Consider the following 18,980-nt stretch of genomic DNA (forward strand, 5'->3'; position numbering starts at 1 on the left):
GGCCTGGTGTCCGCGAGGCTCATCTACGTCGTCGTGTCTGTCGGAACTTCATTTCTGCTGTGACTGGGTGGTATTCCATTTGTCACTTGATGGACATTCGGGTGGTTTTCTCCTATTCTGAGTGACACCGCTGTGGACACGTGTTTGATTCTGTCGGTTCCGTACGTGGCAGTGGATTTGGTGGGTGGTGGGGGTGCTCAGTGTTCGGTCCCTGGGAGGAAGGGGCAGCTTTTCTGCAGGCGCCCAGGGGGTCCTCAGCTCCTGGGCTTCACCAGCACCTGCTCATCTCCACCTTCTGAAGACGGCCACCCGAGGGGTTGAAGTGGTGAGAAACCTGTATTTTAGACATACGTCTTGTGTTCAAAAATGACAAAGTTTCGGGCGCCTGGGTGGCTCAGTCGGTTAAGCGACTGCCTTCGGCTCAGGTCATGATCCTGGAGTCCCGGGATCGAGTCCCGCATCAGGCTCCCTGCTCGGCAGGGAGTCTGCTTCTCCCTCTGACCCTCCCCCCTCTCATGTGCTCTCTCTCATTCTCTCTCTCTCAAATAAATAAATAAAATCTTAAAAAAAAAATACTCAGGTGCCTCAGCTTGATTATATATATAATATCATATATATATTATATATTTATATATATCTATATCTATATAGATATAATTAAACCAGGATTGATTCAGTGGTCAGAATATTTAAAGTGAACTATTATTATCTTTAATTATTAGGATATTTGTGCATTATTCATTTCCATAATAATTTTTAGGCAGTTGCTTCTTCTCTAACTACAGCCTGATAGAATGAATCTATCTGTTTCTGCTACCAGATTGAAAAAAAAATTAAAAAAACAGATTATTGTGGAAAAAGAATTCAGCCATGGTGTAGCTAGATCTGCTTATGAAACGCACAGTGACTTCTCAAAGTACCTTCTTGGAGAAGCCCCTTGTGGAACAGGTAGCAGCCGCAGTGCCCTCGACTCTGGGGACCGCGTCTTCCTGAGGTCGTGGGCTCCATCAGCCAGGCTCCCACTCGTTTTAATAGCGTCCAGATGAGCCACTTGTGCCATTTTCTTTTTTAATACAATGAGTCCAACTGTAAAGGAATTCAGTGTGTTTATGACGAAACTGTCTTCTGAAGAACATGGTTATAAAACGCCACCAACTGTAGGATCGTCCTGACGTGTACAGTCAGGTGCACGTCCGGTTTTGTGAATGTTCCAGTTGATGCTAGCGAACCTGCTGAATTCAGGAACTCAGGCCGTTGTCGTTAAACAAGTCAGAAGCTTATGCCTGGAGTCAGAGTCCGATGTGATAGGTATCCCCGGTGAAATGTGTGCTACATCAGTAAAATTTAGATATATTGCTAGTACGTCATCCGTTTTCCAAGTGCAGCTCGTTCTTCCCAAATGGGTCCATGTTTTCTGGAGGAATGACATCTTCACTCACCAGTACACACCTGGACAATCTATTCCTCTGCAAATCCACGTGCGTGTGGAGAATGTGTGAAGCACCTGCAGACTCTGCTTCTAAAAGCAGCAGTACCTCTTATGGGAATGAGGGTTTGTCCTTAATTTTGCTTTTTGAAAGGGATGATAAATTCTCACTTAAAATATATAAAGAACTGTTTTAATATATATATATATATATATATATATATATATATATATATATATATATTAGGGGCACCCAGGTGGTGCAGTCACTTTAGCATCTGACTCTTGTTTTCGGCTCAGGTCGAGATCTCAGGGTCATGAGATCGAGCCCCGTGTCAGGCTCTGCAATGAGCGGGGAGTCTGCTTTCTCTGCCCCTCCCTCCCACGCTTTTCTCTGTCTCTCTCTCCCTCTCTAAAATAAATAAATCTTTTAAAAAATATATATCTATAAAGAATTGTTTTGGGGCACCTGGGTGGCTCAGATCGTTAAGTGTCTGCCTTCGGCTCAGGTCATGATCCCAGGGTCCTGGGATGGAGTCCCGCATCGGGCTCCCTGCTCCTTGGGAGCCTGCTTCTCCCTCTGCCTCTCTCTCTCTCTCTGTCTCTCATGAATAAATAAATAAAATCTTTAAAAAAAAAAAGGAATTGTTTTGACAACTTCAACAGTAGTATCTGAGTGACTGACAGTTGAATTCTAGTAACGATAAATGGTAATTCATTTATTTTGCTTTGATTGTTTTAATGTCTTTTATGGCTATCAAATGTGTATACTATAGGACTTTTTTCCCAATATTTTACTCACAATTGGTTGCATTTTAAAATATAGTTTAAGCAGGTGGATATCTATTTTAAATAACATTGAAATGCTATTTGTGTGTGTGTGTTATCAAATCCAAGTTATTCAAATGTTATGCCATTTTGTTAGAGTCTTCTGATCTTTGTGACTTTTATAGCATTTTTTTTTTTTGCAGAAATAGAAATCAGTTAGCAGCATGAAGCCCTACCTTCTTTCCCCTAAAAATACATTATAAGTAAGTCATTACTGACAGACCTTGCTTGTTTTCTTTGATAGCTCTAAACTTGCTGGGATGGGGAGCCAATCACTTTGTATCAGACGGCTGAATGGCAGTTACCTGGTCAGTGTTACTGATTAAGATTTGATTTGAAACAACTTTTAAAACAGACATTTAAGAGACCTAATCTGTGGCACTTTCCTGGATTGTGGGAAAGTATATGTCCCGCTTCGTTACACCACCGGGCAGCCATGTCTCTGAGAATTGAAGCCGATGCTGTCCCAGGAGGTTTGGGCGCATCTGTGTCTTTCCATGGCTGGGGTGGTTAGTGAGGGAACGGTTCTGAGATCCTCCTGGCTATAACAGATGGCTGCCCTGTCTGGACTCGAGCTATCTGAGGAAGGATGTTGGTCTTCGAAGAAGTGAGGGCGCTTGCATCCCCAGGTCCTGATTCTCATCCCAGATCTGCCCCCCAGGGCTTGCCTTTGTGTGGATCTGGGCTCCCTTCTTTCGTTTCTAACCAGCCAGGCTCCCCATGGTTGTTCTCAACCTTTCTGCCCGGAGCTTTGGATGCTCAGCAGGTGATTTCAGGGGGCAGCCCAGTTTAGAACCCCTTGCCCGGCCCTGAGCTTCCGGCCTCAACTTTTCCCTCTCCTTTTTCTTGTTCAGTACCTGTGCGCCCGCCCGCATCGCTCCTACCCAGCCCACCGCGGCTCTGGGGTGGCTGCCCTTTCCTGGCCTCCAGGTCCCTGGAGAAGCTCAGGGACAGAGGTGGGGTCTCTACCTGCCTTCTCAAAATCCACGAGGATCTACTGATCTTGTTAGTCTGTTGCTGGTAGGGAACCGTCTCCTAAGGTACGAATTTCCCTTTTTTGTGTTCCAAATTAAAAATGACTTGGGTTTTTTCTATAAAATTCATATCATACTTGATGGCATGACTCATTTCAAAGTGATGGAAACACCGTTTCTCATGCGGTTGAAAGCATAATGGCAGGTGTAGGTAGCGGAGGGCTCCTCCTTCTGCCACCGTGACTTTGATGCTAATTATGATTCAGAAACACGGCGCATGACAAGCAGGGCCTGCTGTCTGTCAGAGGAGCTGTTCGGTTTCTGAGTTTGCTTGCTGTCCACTTTGCTTTTTCTGTCAACTCTGAATCAAGTGAAGTGGATGGATTTTCACTGGAAGCTAATGTTAATTTGCATTTAGAGGCTTGCTGAAAAAGCCATGTCTTCTGTCGATGCAGATCCTGAAGTGTGTGCACCTGGCTGGGCCGAGAGCAAGTGAGCTCCTGGCCTGTGGCCTCATGCCGGCTGCCTGAGCGGTGGGTCCTCCTCCCAGGTGTGTGCTGGGGCCGCCCTGGTGGGTCCTTGGGCGGAACAACGTCTGGCTGTGGTGCAGGTGCCCAGTCTTGCCCCCGTGGTTCTGCTTTGTGTGCCTTGTTAGAAAAGGCCGACAGTCCGAGAGATTCTGGCTGCACGAGTTTCCAGCTTAATCTCAGCATCCCTGGAATGCGGGAGGGTCTGCGGGACTCTGACTCCCATATTGCTCAGCTGCTGCCCCTGTGGCATTTCGTCTTGTTCCTGGCGGGCGTCCGCGCTGCTGCAAGCGTCCGTGCTCACAGGGGACCCTGGCTGGGCTCTTGGGCCGTTTTTCTCACCCTGGGCCATTTTTACCCACAGTTGCAGCTCTTACAGATTGACGATGCCAGAGTTGTTCAATTCTGGGATGCCGTCAACAATAACATGAATAAAACCTGTTATTTTCTGTAGTGCTACAAAGAGCAGGGAAAGCAGCCGAGGAAACGGGGAGAGAATGTTTTGTAGTTGGCATCCTGACGGCGTGGGCGCCAAGTCCCAGAGAGGAGTCCTTTGGGGACCCGTGGACGACTGCAGACACCGATCCCTACCAGAGCAAGACCCTCACCCCTCCTCTGCCCTTCCTGGCCCCCAGGACCCCTCCACTGTAGGCATTCCAGGTCTTTCTGTCGAGGTCCAGCTGATGCACATTCTGACCAGAGCTGCGGTGACCAAATAGATCAGTTCTGGGATAGTTGACACACTTTTCTTTAATTTTCCCGTGTACAGATATTTCTCTTTTTGATTAGTATTCCTTTAATGTTTTCAATAAAGGATTCAGTTTTCTCCCTTGAAGTCTTCAAGTTGTTTTGGTATATATATTTCTGGGTACCTAATGGATTTTTGGAGGAAATTCTTAATTTTCTTCTTTTGGTTCTATTATGTAAATATACAATTATATTTGCAAAATAACTGTGTATTTATATTATTGTATATAAATTATTGTATAAATATGCAACTGTATTTGCAGATTACATTGTCGAGTGTGATTTTATCCAGCCATATAAGTGATTTCTAACATTTGCATACTTCCTGGTTTTATTTGTGGACCTCAGTATCACCTGTAAATATTGTAAATGCTGTTGAATTTTTATACCTTTAAACTTTTTTTTCCTGTCTCATGGGAGACAAAGTTGTACAGAAAAATGCTGAATAACAGCAGTGAGGTGGGGATTCTCACCATTCCGTGTGAGGTTTTTGGAGGGGTTTAACTGGTCACTCTTCTACAAATTCACAAAATTACTCTTATTCCTGCTGATTTTAGGAGCACTTTGTATGTTCTGTGTATGAGTCTCTATCAAATATATGTAATGCCAAGATCACTCACTCTGTGGGTAACTTTTTGATCTCTTCATAGTATCTTTTATTGAACAGAATTTCTCAATTTTTATGTAGAACAATTAGTCCCTTTATGGATTAGAACTTCAAGATTAGAACATTTCCAGGCTAGAACTGTTTTGCATGCTGTTCAAGTCAACTTTACTCTGAGTCCATAGAGATATTTTCACCTGTTTTCTTTTAAACGTTTTGTTGATTTACTGTTCACATGTAGCTCTGAAGTCCAGCTAGATTTGATTGTTTCCTATGCTCTGCAGTGGGGCGGTGAACTCATTTTTTTCCTGGATTCTTTCCGGACTTGACTGTCATGCTGCACTTATCACAAGCGAGGAGATCACACATACATGGATTTTTTTCTGGACTGTGTATTCTCTCTTCTCCACTGAGCTATTTTTCTTGAGTAAATACCCCATATTTTAATTGCTATAACCTCAAAATAGTTCTTGATACTGGCATTATAAGTCTTCAGCTTGGGTGTTCTTCAGGATTGCCTTGACTGTACGTGACTGCGTTTCTGTTTGAAATTTAGAATTATTTTGTCAGTTTCTAAAAACTTGCTGGGGTTTATGATTTTCTGTTGTTTTGAATCAACAACAGATTAATTCAGAGATTAATTTGTAGATTAATTTGGAGAGAAATGACGACTTCACAGTATGAATTCATCCAGCTCGTGAACATGATCTGTAACTTATTTAGGTCTTACTATTTTCCTCTCAGTAACACTTTCAAATTTTTAGTGTAGAGACCTAGTGTGTCAGTTTTCATTAGTTGGTTTCTGGATATGGTGGTTGTTAATGCTCTGCGAATTATATCCTTTTATTTCAGCTGTTATTATTTGTTGCTGATATATTGAAACATACTTTCACAGTATTGTCGTAATACACCATTAACTGGTAATGATGTTAAGGCCATAGACTAAACATCCAAGTGTTCATGTGACAGACGTAGATATAGATCCTTTTGAACTATTTCCATGCTCAGAGATTCCATCTGTGAACTAGCTTCATTTTTCTTCTTTCCTTTATGCACCATAAATATTTAAAGTATATATTATATATATAATTGCACTGGTCAGGAGCACAGTGTGGTAGAGAAACGGCAAAGGTGAACGCACATCTTTTTCTCAGCCTCTGTCCCCGGAGGAAATCTTTTGATAATTCAACATGGTGAATGACAAGTGCTCTTAGTCTTTTTTAGCTATTTTCCCGAAGGTTAACCTTTTATATTTAACTATTAATTTATGAAGCTATTAATTAAATATTTAATTAATATTTAACTTTATCAAATGCCATCTTTGGAATTTGCCAGTGATCTTGTAAGTTTCTTCTTTTTCTGTTTCTGTGGTTGGTTGCCAGCCTCGAAGGGTCCCTGGTACGCATGCCCCTGCGTGGGCCCGTCTCATGGTCCTGGCCTGAGGGTGCAGCTCCCGCCACCCCACTAAGCATCCCGCCTCCCTCCTTCCTCCCTTCCTCCCGGCCGGCAGGGTGACCACCTAAGGCTGTGCAGGCAGCACTGCATACGGCACCTGGTGCTCCAGACGGACGGAAATACCGGCCTGCTCCGCCCCTGAGACCCACCTCCTTGGGCCTGGCGGGGGGTGCCCGAGTGAAGCAGGGCACCTTTAGACGCTGTTGACCGTGACTTGCACACACCAGGAGGCCACCTCTAGTTTGTCCAGAGGTGTTTGTCTGACCTTCCTTTCTTCGTCTGCTGAGAAGGCCTTTACCTGCGGACGTCCCCTCCTGGTCTGCGCTTGCTGACGAACCCAGTTTGCTTTGCCGGGCAGTGGGGGAAGGAAGCCCGCGGGTCCCAGCCCTCCGGGACCCAGTGAGTGGGCCCCACTGGGTACTTCTGATAAAGTTGGTTTCCGTGTATTGATGAGAACTCTGATACACGTTTTGCTGATTTTCAGCATTTCCTGCTCCAGACCAATAAATCTTCAAACGGTTACTATCTGAATCTTCCGAAAGGGCTGGTTATCATTCAAAGAGCTTTGGTAAAAGTAGGAACTAAAGCCTTTCTAAAGGTAGAAAAGTTGATTTGAATAAAATACTAATATTTTCAAGCTTTTAAAGAAAACCCTAATTTTCTTTTAAAAACATGTGTATTTAAATCCTGTAAAAGCTGTTCAGAAACAATTACTCAGAATTCATACTTACTGTGTGTTCAGTTAATGAAGCCGTGGCCAGATGGATGCCACTGTGAGGTCCCCACATGGTCCGTCCGGGTGCGTGTTCTGGGGGTTGTGCCAAGCGAGCCGTGGTCCTGCCACGGCACCCGTGCCCCCTGCGCTCACACCCTCTGCCTGTGTCTCCGCTTTGCCTCACAGACCAGAACTGGCATTGCCTTGCTGCACCGCGAGGCGTCTGGAAGCACCTGTGACGTCCGCCTGAAGCTGACAAAGGAGGTCCTCACGATCCAGAAACGAGACGTGGTCTGTGTCGGTGGGAGCAGTCACGGCACACATGTAAGTGCCCCGCGGCGCCGGGCTCCGTGTAGGCGCGCTGGGAAGGCCCACTCGGGGAGGCCACTTACGGCCTCAGGACTGTTTGCTCCCCTGTTATTTAAACATCCCCAGCCACAAAACAAGACCAGGTTTCTGTCTCCCTGCCTTCCGTAATTTCCTCATTGATGTGTTTCCCGGGAGGAGCTCTCCCCACATACCACGGTGTGCCATGGGACACACTCTGTCGGAAGTGAAGACGGAACGTGAGAGTACCGTACTTGCCGAGGGCTTCCTCATATCCGAAACCACGAGCAGCGGCAGACAGAGCGGGCAGTCGCCCGCGTCAGGTGTCAGCTCTGCCCTGGTCTCTGGGACGTGAACAGGCGCTTCCATGCTAAGGCTCCGTCCTTCTTTTGGCTTCAGTCACAGTGAACTTTCCTGAAGGGTAAGAAACGTACTGAGCAGATATAGTTAAATATCGAGTAAAGATTAGGAAAAATAATTTTGGCCAGTGTTACTTCAGTTTAGGTCAAACAGGACAACTGTAAGTGATAGAGGAAATATGCAGTGTAGTGTATGAAGTGTACTCTATTAAAACCATAGTCAGTTTCCTATTTTCCTTCTTGTGAGCTCAAATAATTGCAGGTATAAATATAAATATAAATATAAATATATATATATATATATATATATATATATATATTTCTACAGAATCAACATTTCACTGCTCTGTCCTTCGAATATCCCTACCCAGGACCTACAAAAACTGATATTCAAGAAATCATGTCGCTGAAAATAAGTTGTTTGTAGTGTGTTTTTGAAAATATCCCCGAAGCGTTCCCATTCCCCGGTTCATGGCTGGGTCTCGTAGAGCGTGGGCCCTGGAGACCCCTTACTTCATGATTTTCTGGGTCCTCATGACCTTCACCTTGGAAACAAAGTAAACAGGGCACTTGCTCCCCATCTGTAATCCCCAAATCGGTGTTTCCTCAGTAGGTGCAGGTGCTTGCAGAGTGTGACGTCTTTCCTGGGCAGGCCCGATGTGGCCCCCCTCACCCCCACAGAAGCAATGCCGGGCTCATGTGCATGTCTTACACATGCGCGGCCCCTCCCACATGCGTGGAGAACAGAAGTGCTCCTGTATTCCACTTGAAACCCCCCCCATGTTGCCCCAGACCCATGTCTGCCCCTCTTGTGCCCTTTTTGGGTCTCTGGTCCCGTTCTGGACGCTCCCTGTGGGTCCAGGATGGGTGAAGTCACCACAACGGAGGGCAGAGGACGGGGGCTGCCTTTCCTGCTGCTATTCCCTGGGGCCCCCAGCAGGGTCGGAGGTCGAGGGTCACTAACCCCTCGTTCGACCTACTGTCCCCCCACTTGTTCTGAATACCCAGCAGCGGTGGGTTTGGGGAGAGCAGCATCAGAGAAGAGTTTGTAAGTGTTTTAAAAAATTATCCTTCTTCACAGTAAGTCCATAACCTGTAGAGAATCCCACGCAGCTTATAGCAAAAAACACTCGATGTTTCTATGCTAAATTGTACAGGAAAAGTAAATTACGTTGTTTTATTCATAACATCAGATTCTCTACCTAAGGTTAAGTTCTCCCTCCTAGGAGTGTGTGTTCACAGCTGCAGAGTTGTGTTTATAATTTCCAGTGATTCCTGGATGCCCGCAAACCGCCCTGCTCCGAGGAGAGCCGCGGGGCACGCGGACTTGTGTTCCGCATCAGCCGGGCCCCTTCCAGCGATCTCTGCTGGAACACGCGTCCCTGGGTTGGATGGTTTCGGAGGCAATTTGGGGAGAGTTTTGTTTGCAGGAAGACATGATCCGCTCCTGAGATCAGAACCTGAACCGGAACCCTGAATTCTGCAGTTGATAAGAATAACACTCGCTGTGAGAATTCATCAGGTGTTGGAAGAACAGGAAGAACTTTTTCTAACAAAGGTCACAGTGGTTTTTAGAGTTGAAGTCAGAGCACCTCTGGGGAGTTTCGGAGCGGTAGCTCCCCGCATTATATGTTGAGTGTGTCCAAGGCATCTGCACTGGGAAGCTGGCTGAGCATGACTGTTTTCCACTTAAAATTATTCTGAAGGGCAGGTGTGGAAGGTCTGATCAATCCACAGTGGATCAACAGAAGAAATGAGGGAGCCTCATGCCTCGCCGAACCTGGAGTCTCCATGTGGGTCCTGGGAGATGAAAATTGTCAGATTTGGTGCAACACATATTTACTGGGAACACAATATAGATATTAAATTCTAGCAGACATTGATAAGCTTATCAGTTGGACCCCAAGATTGGATGCTAAACCTACCGTGAACAGTCATTGCTGATGTGCATGATTCTGCCCCCGGTGCCAGGACATTTCTGAGTGTGTTCTATACCCTAATTCACCAAAAATGCATGGCATGGTTATGCAGCAGGTGCACCTTGACCCCCACGTCACAGGCGACAGGGTTTAGGGCACGGGGTCAGCTCCTGCGTGCGCACACGCCAGTCACACGGCCCGAGCCCGAGAGCGCCCGCCCTGCTCGCCAGGCCCGACATCACGGTCCATGTCGCATCAACATCCATGAGCTTTGTGATTCGGTACTGGCCCCGGGGATACGCCTGGCGGGAGCTCGGTTCTTTGGGAACGGAAGGCAGAGTCTGCACGGAACTCCATTCCTCCAGCTGCATCCACTTTTCAGGCTGCCCGTTCCAGAAAACACCGCTGGGCGGTGAATTTGAACCTGCTGAAAAATAACTCAAGTGTCAGTTAAGGACAGGTGTTCTTCTCGTCACAAAAGAGAGAAGGCAAAACTAAATTTAGTGGATTTTTAAAATCTGCCAGGGTAGCACCAGAGTTTCAAATCCACAAACTCCTATTTCATTTATATTTCTATCCATAGCAACAAGGCATTTTGAATGTGGAAAATCTGAGGATTTCTAATTATCTTCTAAAGAAAGTGTGTGCTTTGTTGGGGGAAAGAACTAGCTTTTTCTCATGTTTCAGAGTTTTTGTTTAGATTGTTTTATCTTTATAATCCTCACTGCACATGTGACACATTACATTTTCCTTAATTGTGAGTTTATGCTTGTGGTTTGAATGAATGTGGCAGGAAGATGCACACAAAGACAACACTGTAATAAATCTGTGTTGTATTCACTACTTTTAGTGACAATGAATGTACCTGAGAGGGTTCTGTGTCCTCGTTTTACTGTTTCGGACACGAAAGTTCAGGAGTGTCTGAGCTCAGCTCCCAGTTAGTGGCAGAGGTCAGGCAGGATCTCAGCCGCTCCTCTGCTCGCAAGGGGCCCAGGGGAGGCTCCCGGGAGCCCCGCAGGGGGAGCATGAGATGCAGGGGGACGAGCCAGCAGAATGTCTGCCAGAGAGGAGGAGGACTGCCAACTTGGCGTGAACGGGGAGCTGGCGTCTGCCTGCGCACCTCCTGGTTTGGTGCCTGCCTGACACCTTGGGAGACAGTGCAGGGGCTGGGCGGGCACGGGAGCCCCGACTCTCTCCCCTGCTCTGCACGAGCACCGGGAAGTCACATCTTCACGAACGGACTTGGAGACCCGTGCAGACGTTGACCTAAAACGGGCAGGTTTGCAGCGTGGGTGTTTACCATGCCTCTAGACACGAGAGGTTATGGCAGTGTGACGGGGGAGAAGAGGACCCAGCAGACCTGCAAGCAGGGAACGTCTTGAAATAAAGATGAGAACCATGCACGGAACCGGAATCCCTGTGTGTCGGACAAACAACACATTAGACACGAAAGTCGCAGTCCGGGAAGCGTCTAAAGAAGCCCACATGAGCACAGACGGGAGACCCCAGGGTGGTGGGGACCCCTGGAATGAGCAGGCGCTGCCGCCACGTGAGGCAGAACAGCTGATTTCACCTGGTGGATGAAAGGCGTCCGGCCCTGGCTGCAGGAGCCTGGCAGATTCTGGGCGGAGAGGGCAAACCTGCAGTCTCTCCTCGCTTTGCTGTCAGGTGCTCGCTCTCCCCTCTCCCCTCTGCATGCGTTGGGGCGGCTTCGCTCTTGTCTTCCTCGTGGGCAGGTTTTGTCTGGCGAGGGTCACAGATCTATATACCGACTGGGGATCTAGATTAGGCCTGGGACATTTTGGCTCCGCATTCTGGGCTCCTCGTGTGCTGGCTTTTCAGCTTTTGCCCTATAAGTATGTTAGGTTGTGGCCCACACTCTGACATTCCGGGTATTTGTAGGTTGGCTTTGCCACCCTGTAGACTTCACATCCAAGACCATGCCTGTTTCCACCTTCCCGCACGTATGTTTATACGTACCAGAAGATGCATTTTGGAATATTTATTTCCTGGGTCCTGGGTGTCACTTATCTTGGTAGAAAGGACAAAGAGTTGATCAGTTTTGAGCACAAAACCCCTTCCCTAGAAACGGATCTGTGAAACCCTGTGAGGGGGCCACAGAGCGGCACCGATGGTCAGCTCAGCCTACAATGCCTTCCAGAAAAATCGTCAGTCCCCCCATTTTTGCTGAAAAAAAAAGGCTTAAGGTTTTTAAAAAGTTCAAAAGTTTTAGAAAAAGCGATAAGGAACATGTAAATTAAGATGCGGAAGAACATAAGTAATAGAGTGATTGGCAGTTGCCCGGCCGTTCCTTCAGCGATTCCTACACATTGTTCAGGTATATCACAACGAATGAACTTAATAAAATCATTTTCAAAAATTAGGCTCATTTCTTACATAACAAGTACTGTGAGGACTATCAACAAACTGATATTTTAGTTTGGAGTAAAGAATTAAACTTGTATTAAACTTCCCGAGACAGATGAATTTGTTGTCTCGCCTGCCGGGGTGCTGGCCCTACTGATAAATTCCGTGTTCAGCGCACACGACTCTGTTGTTGTTGTTTGTGATAAAATAAACATTATTACTACCTTTATCCACCTAAGTTTATATCCTTTCTCTAGTTCCTTTTTGCATCCTATTCTTTGCTCCATAAATCAGGAGTCGGTAAATGTCAAAACATAGTTTGGGATTAAATGATAAAACAGAATATTTTCTTTAGGACCTTATCTCTTATGTGTGTGAAAAACACAGCTGAATTGGGTTGGAAATGAGTTTATTGAATAGTTACTTTAGATTCCAAACTTCATTCTCCAGAAGTCTCATTATACATTTGATTGAATTCATAATTCATTCCTCCAGTAAGTGAGAGCCGCCCCCAGACACCAAAGAGAAGCATATTTATGGGGCAGGTGCGTCTCACTGGAGGAGGTCCCTCTGCTCGGGAGAACGGACTCTGCAGAGTGTGCTCGGTGAAGAACGACAGGCTGGTTGAATTAGAAAATGCCTTGTGATGACATTAGCATCTGCATATGTTAGCAGAACCGCTTTGGAAACTTCTCCCAGGACTTTAACTTAATGTGTCCATCTCTCACTTGGCTGTGAGGTCCTGAGACATTGGGACCCGAAGGAGGGGCCTGAGCCAGGCCACCCTGTGGACGGTTTCATCACCATGAACCAATTTTTACACATCTTGTTTTGAAAAACAAAATTCTTAAATATGACAACACCACAATCATTCTAGAGCCCTAGTAGTTACACGCTCTTCATTTGTGAGAACACGGACTGGCTGAACTTTCCTCCCAACGGTGAAACGCGAGATTCCTCCACGCTCCTTGAGGGAGCTGGAAGATCGGGAAGAAGAACTTTTCACCCAGAGACTTGCCATCCGGAGGTTTCTGTGAAACTTGGTGGTTTCCTGTAATTCCCTCGGCTGGCTCGTCTGTGGGCCCAGCTGCCCACACAGGACAGGTCAGGTGCTCTCTCCCTGACAGCATCCTCCCACTGTGCCCTCCGCGGCCTTACTCTGAGCGCACAGAGGGCTCTGGGGTCCCCCTCGTCCTGCTCCTATGGGGACAGCAGCCCTGTGTACGGGGCCCAGCCTGTGACCCCTCTAACCTCAATTACCTCTAGATGCGGTCCCATGGGGATGGGACTTCGACATAGGGATTTGAGGGGACACAGTTCAGTCCACAGTGACATCCTATGGTAGGACAATCAAATGTATAATGAGACTTCTGGAGAATGAAGTTTGGAATCTAAAAAAACCCTCATTTTCCAGATGCAGAAATTCAGTTTTGCAGAGAGTTATGTGACTGAGACACATTTGCTTGGAAAAGGAATTTTGACAGATTGCATCGAGCAAATATTTGAATAAATAGTACTCTGGCTTAATAACAGATAATTCTGTTCTGTTAACCAGACGTTAAAGAAGTTGATGACATAATGTTTTCGTCTTTCACCTGTTGGGAATTTGGGACTCTTAGTCCAGAGTTTTGGTGTGCGTTAACCCATTTTGCCACAGGTGATCCATTTTCTGATGTTTTCTTTGAATGATCCTCTTGAGATCTATGTGTGAATAAAACGACAGATTTATAATGTCATGTGACAAAGTCTGTCAAAACAGAAACACTCTTGTTTCTTTTCTCTGATGTATATTTGCTTGCTCTCCGTGAGGTTCAAATGCTTCTGTTAATGGGGAAAGTTGAAAACCATTGTTGAATATTTCGACAAATTCCCTATAGTAGAGATTTTTGATTAGTGTAACATCGGATGACCCAATTTTCCAGTCTTCTCTTGCCCAGAGTATTTCCTGGGAAAGCCTGAGACAAATTCCCATGTCACCCCAAACACAGTAGGAACTCGGCGCTTATGAAATGAGTGAGAGCGTGAATAAATGATACCCCTCTGCTTTGTTCACTTGTTCATGCTCCCTGAGACGCTGGCTGACTTGGGAGTCCGCTCTGGGAGTTTGTGGAGGGAAGCTCCCCACACGCAGGAGCATCTCTGTCTTCCCGCCAGGCGATTTAAATCACCTCTGCTCCTGCTGCCCTTTGTGTGGAGTCAGGGGGCAGGTTGCTGGTGTTTCAGTACTTGGAAAGGACCCAGTAGGAGCCCCATGAGTGTGTCCCGGGCGTGCACTGGGCCCGCTCCTCACCGTCACTCGGGTGCGCCCGGAGACGAGGAGAAAACGAGCCATCGCCGTGAAGTCGCGTCCCCGAACTGTGATTGCATAAACTGTCAACAGCTGAGAATGTTACAGCCACAGGGAAGTTCAAAATATAAAATTTTCTATTAAAGTGTTACCTAATGGATGCCTATATGAGCACTTTAAAGGAGCTGTATTTATTCCAATTTTTGGTTTCTTTACTTTGAGCTTATGGTGAATTCATTCCCAAGAACGGAGTCACACCTGAGTCACACCTGAGACGTGCTGCAGACCCGGCGTCCTCCTCGGCCAGACAGTTCCCACTGGCTCGCTGCTGGCGGCAGGCAGGCCTCGCACTCGTGCGGAAGCCCCTCGGGGCCCTGCTGACCTCGGCTTGTCCCCGGTCGCCCTGCTCTGGAAGCACACTCTTGGCCACCGTTCAGGCCGAAAGCGTCTGCGCTGTCACTTAGAAAGCAGATAGTGCAAGTCATTCTTGATGTTCCCATGGAATCCTTCTGAGGCACGAACATGCTTGACCCTCCGCTTCCTCCGCCCCTGGGCCCGTTTCTCACCCTCAGCCGCAGATCTGGTGCATCTGGTTAAGGATTGGTCACTTTAGACCAAGCAGAGTGCGTACTGCTGATTTACTGGAGTGAGAGGTTTGGGGGCGTTGTTGGTTACGGGTGCTGCTCGGCTTCCAGCTTTTCATCACCACCGGCCCCGTGGTCAGAGGACAGGGTGATGCCCAGCACGCATGGGTCAACACTGACTACTTAAAAATGGGCCTAAAAGTGGTTGGTCTGGGCAAGAGGCGCGGTGGGAGGGAGCCAGGCTGGGGGTTGGCGGGAAGAGCAGGTTTTGAAGGCGGGTTGAGTATGGGTTGCAGCTTCTCTGGTCCCTCCCTGGGAGAGTGTGGGCCGTTTCTCACGGGCCTGCGGTCCTCTGACATGGAACAGGAAGGCAGGGCCAACGTGCAGGGATTGCCCGCGGATTTTAAATACGGCTGCAGTAGGGCCTGGTTTGTCGTTTGTTTGCCTGTTTTTTTAATCAAGGTCTTTGTTCCTCTAGGTAATACCACAGACTGAGGATGTGAAATGGTGTCTTGCTGAATTTAAGCAGTGTCCCCTTTGCAAATGTATCTTAAACAGTTACTTAAGTTTAAATTATGAATTTATATCTGCATTTTGCATTCGCTCTCTGATCATGCATTTTAACCTCAACTTGCTTTGTTTTCTAAAATTTTTTAAAGCACAGAACTGTTACGCTTCGCAGAGAGCCCGTTGGTGGCTTGGGCCTGAGTATAAAGGTATGAATGCATTCTTCCGTGTGACGTTCTTTCTGTGTGTGGGTCTGCGCTGAGCCTGACCCCTCTCTCTGCCTGTCTTCCAGGGAGGTGCCGAGCACAGGGTCCCTGTCGTCATATCGAGGATATTCAGAGGCCATGCAGGTAACACGGCCAGGATGTCCCGAGTACGCCTTGCGGCAGTTTGTAAGATAACACGTGTTTGATAATGATGGAAATCAGTTGCTGTTCATTTACTTCACCGTTTAGCTGACATTTTATTTTTGCCTCATCTCTCCTCCCCTTGACACGACTGTGCCTGTTTCATTTCCGCTGACACTGCAAGCCCTTAAGAGAGGTACCAATTCCCTGTGTGGCCGATGGGAGCAGTGCTCTGGGGACACATGCCGAGGCTGGGACGCTGGGTGTTTGCAGCGGGGTGACAGCAAAGGAGACCTGCCCCCACTGTTGGCCGTCAGCGCTGCTCCTGGAGGTCTGCGGGGAAAATCGCATCCCACCCTCCAGGAGCGGCTCGGCGGGGAGGCCGGAACGGCTGGACCGTTGGGCCTCGGGAGGGATGATCGGACCACAGCTGCCACTGACTGAGGTCACTGTGTGCAGAAGCGGAAAGGGGACGTGGGACTTCTGGTCATCTCCAGTGTTGGGGGGTTGTTGTTCATAAGCTGGGAGATCTTTCTAATAAGATCACTTTAATGGATGGCACAGACCAGCTCGGCTTAGTGGGCCCTCTACTCTGTCTGTAGGAGCCTGGTCCCTGCCGCTCAGGGACCACGTCCCCTGCCTGGTGTGGGAGCCAGGGGGGCACGCGGCCGGTGTGTGCAGGGGGACTGACTCCTGTCCCCGAGCCAGGATTGGACAGGACGTGGGAAGGGGCCACTTCAGGTCCCTGACCCTGAAAACGGGAGTAAGGGATGTGGTGACCCACCGTGGACTGGCAGCCCACACGTTAGAATCGTTCCTGTGTGGGTGAAGAGTGGAGAATAAGCTCATGCTTTTACTCAGCACACTCATACGGTTCACCCCATCCGCCAAACCACAGCCCGATGTCAGAGCACACGGCACCCAGCAATTGCCGGGAGAGGTGGTGCAGGCCTGGGATCCCACACTGCGTGCTCTGGAGGTGTGCATGCACAAGGGCGGCGGTGACGGGTCAGTGGCTGGAGTTGTGTTTACGAGGAATGTGAATTTCCGCACACCAACTTTGACTCATTGGTGCAGAGAAGAAGGATTTTAATCACCACATTTGCATCTGCAGAAACACTCCTTTTCACCAAAAGGACATTGTGGAATTGGCTCAACAATACACATTTTTCCCCTTGTTGAGCAAAGTTGCAAACCAGCCTTTGAAGTTTGCAGCAGATGGGATCCTGTTTACTCAGAGATTGAGGCAAATGAGCCTGGAAAGACACCATCCCCGTCCTTGCCGGGAAGCGGGGCCTCCAAGGAGACCAGGTTACGAGGCGAAGCCAGAGCACGGTACTCCTGAGTCTGCTTTTCCTGGTGACACAAAAGAGTTTCAGTTTTGTAAGAAAATACGGTTTTATTAAAATTATGTCCGGCAGGACGGAGCTCCACTGGTCTCTGCATCAGATGGTCGTTCTTGTTGACATTTTTAAAGCATCTCCAAACAGACCTTCCACGGCACTGAAGTGTTTCTGTTGTGCACCACCTGGAGCATCACTGTGGGGCTGAGGCTTTGCAGAGCACAGTTCTCCAGTGCCTTTAAAATGAGAATCGGCCAGGTGCAAAGAAATCAGTTTATTCCTGAATGAGGGCATCTGGTTACTTCTGCGCCCTGGGGCCCAGCTGCTTGGCTGGCTGGTAATTGAAGGAAGGTGGCTCAGAGGTATTTTTCTGTAATCTTGTGAACATTCACAGTTATTTTGCATTAGTGGAGTTTCTGACTTATGGATATGAATGTAAGTGTCAGAAAAGAACAACAACAAGGAAGTAAGATTAACCAGCAGACAAAAAGCAGAAAGGGATTTCATGCTTAATTTGGAGAGAAGACCTCCTATATCTGTGGAGGGATGAACAGGTCACTGTGGCCACGTGTGGACAGCTCCAGTGAGAAACCAAGCTGCAGTTTTCAGAAAGACGCCAAGTCACCCGCATGCATCTCATCCGCTGTGAGCTGGGGGCTCCCCGGGGGACCTGGGACCCAGTAGATTCCCAGACTTCTTACCAGCCCTGGAGCCAGAACACGCTGAGGTCTCCCTCTTGAGCCGAGATTTCTGCCTGCGCTGGTGGGAGTTTCATGAGGGACGCAAGCCCGGCTGGTCTCAGAACGGAGCTGTCCTGTCTTCTCAGGCTGCCTCTGTCTCCAGCGTCAGTGGCCTGCGAGCTGAGAGCCAGGGCCCTGTCCCCACCCCGTGGCCACCTATACCTCTGCTCCATAGGCCCCACCAGCTCAGGCCACTCTTGGATGCGACGGCTGGTGTCCCCCACCCTGCTGCTGCCAGGGTCTGCCTGCCATCCAGAACCCTCACTTCCCTTTTCCACTGACTGCATGTTCTACACCCTGAGCACTTTGAGAGTCAGCATAAACTGCTCAGTGACCTGGGAGCTTGAGAGACCGGGGGCTTGGTCTGGTGTAGTTCACCTCTTCCGAGTATGGCACAGGGCGGGTGTCTCGCGGGCAGGGAGGCTCTGGCTGCTGTGAATCCACGCAGAGCTGCCGTTGCATCTGGTGCCTGGTGCAAGCGGTGTGGGGCCTCCATGTGCCGGAGCCCCGGGGACGCAGCGTGGCCGCCATCACATGTCATCGAAGACTGGCACCCAGTCCAGCAACTTGACGAGTCAGGATTTGCTTGTGGAGACCGGAGACTCCGGGTGAGCAGTGGGAAGTGGGGATACTGACTGTCCCCAGGGAGATGGCCAGCACCCTCCGTAGCTTGGATACCCTTCCTGTTGGGGGCAGGGGTCACTGTCCCCAGAAGAAAGACCTAGATGTTGAGGGATTCTCCGCAGCTTCAGTCTCTTACCGTGGGAACCTGACGTCTACCTGGCTTTGCTTTCAGGAACCGGGGGGCTATAAACTGGAAGGTCAAAGGGGAAATTGGGTTGTCCACTCATTCATCTGCGAATTTGTGCAACCACATTCAACAGATAACCTCTTTAGAAGAGGTTCTGTTCTGGGCATTCAGTG

At 48.2% G+C, this 18,980-nt stretch overlaps 1 protein-coding gene across 1 annotated transcript in view; it reads left to right on the top strand.

Annotated features, from left to right (window-relative positions):
* The first annotated feature begins 7,322 nt into the window (after positions 1–7,322).
* Positions 7,323–18,980, top strand: part of SNTG2 (syntrophin gamma 2) — a 158,739-nt gene continuing 147,081 nt past the window's right edge. The window contains exons 1-4 of the mRNA XM_044918857.1: positions 7,323–7,334; positions 7,463–7,600; positions 15,779–15,835; positions 15,919–15,976. Of these exons, the coding sequence (XP_044774792.1) occupies positions 7,323–7,334; positions 7,463–7,600; positions 15,779–15,835; positions 15,919–15,976 (265 nt within the window). The remainder of the gene's footprint in view (positions 7,335–7,462; positions 7,601–15,778; positions 15,836–15,918; positions 15,977–18,980) is intronic.

The sequence above is a fragment of the Neomonachus schauinslandi genome, chromosome 10 (assembly GCF_002201575.2).
Source record: "Neomonachus schauinslandi chromosome 10, ASM220157v2, whole genome shotgun sequence".
NCBI lineage: Eukaryota > Metazoa > Chordata > Mammalia > Carnivora > Phocidae > Neomonachus > Neomonachus schauinslandi.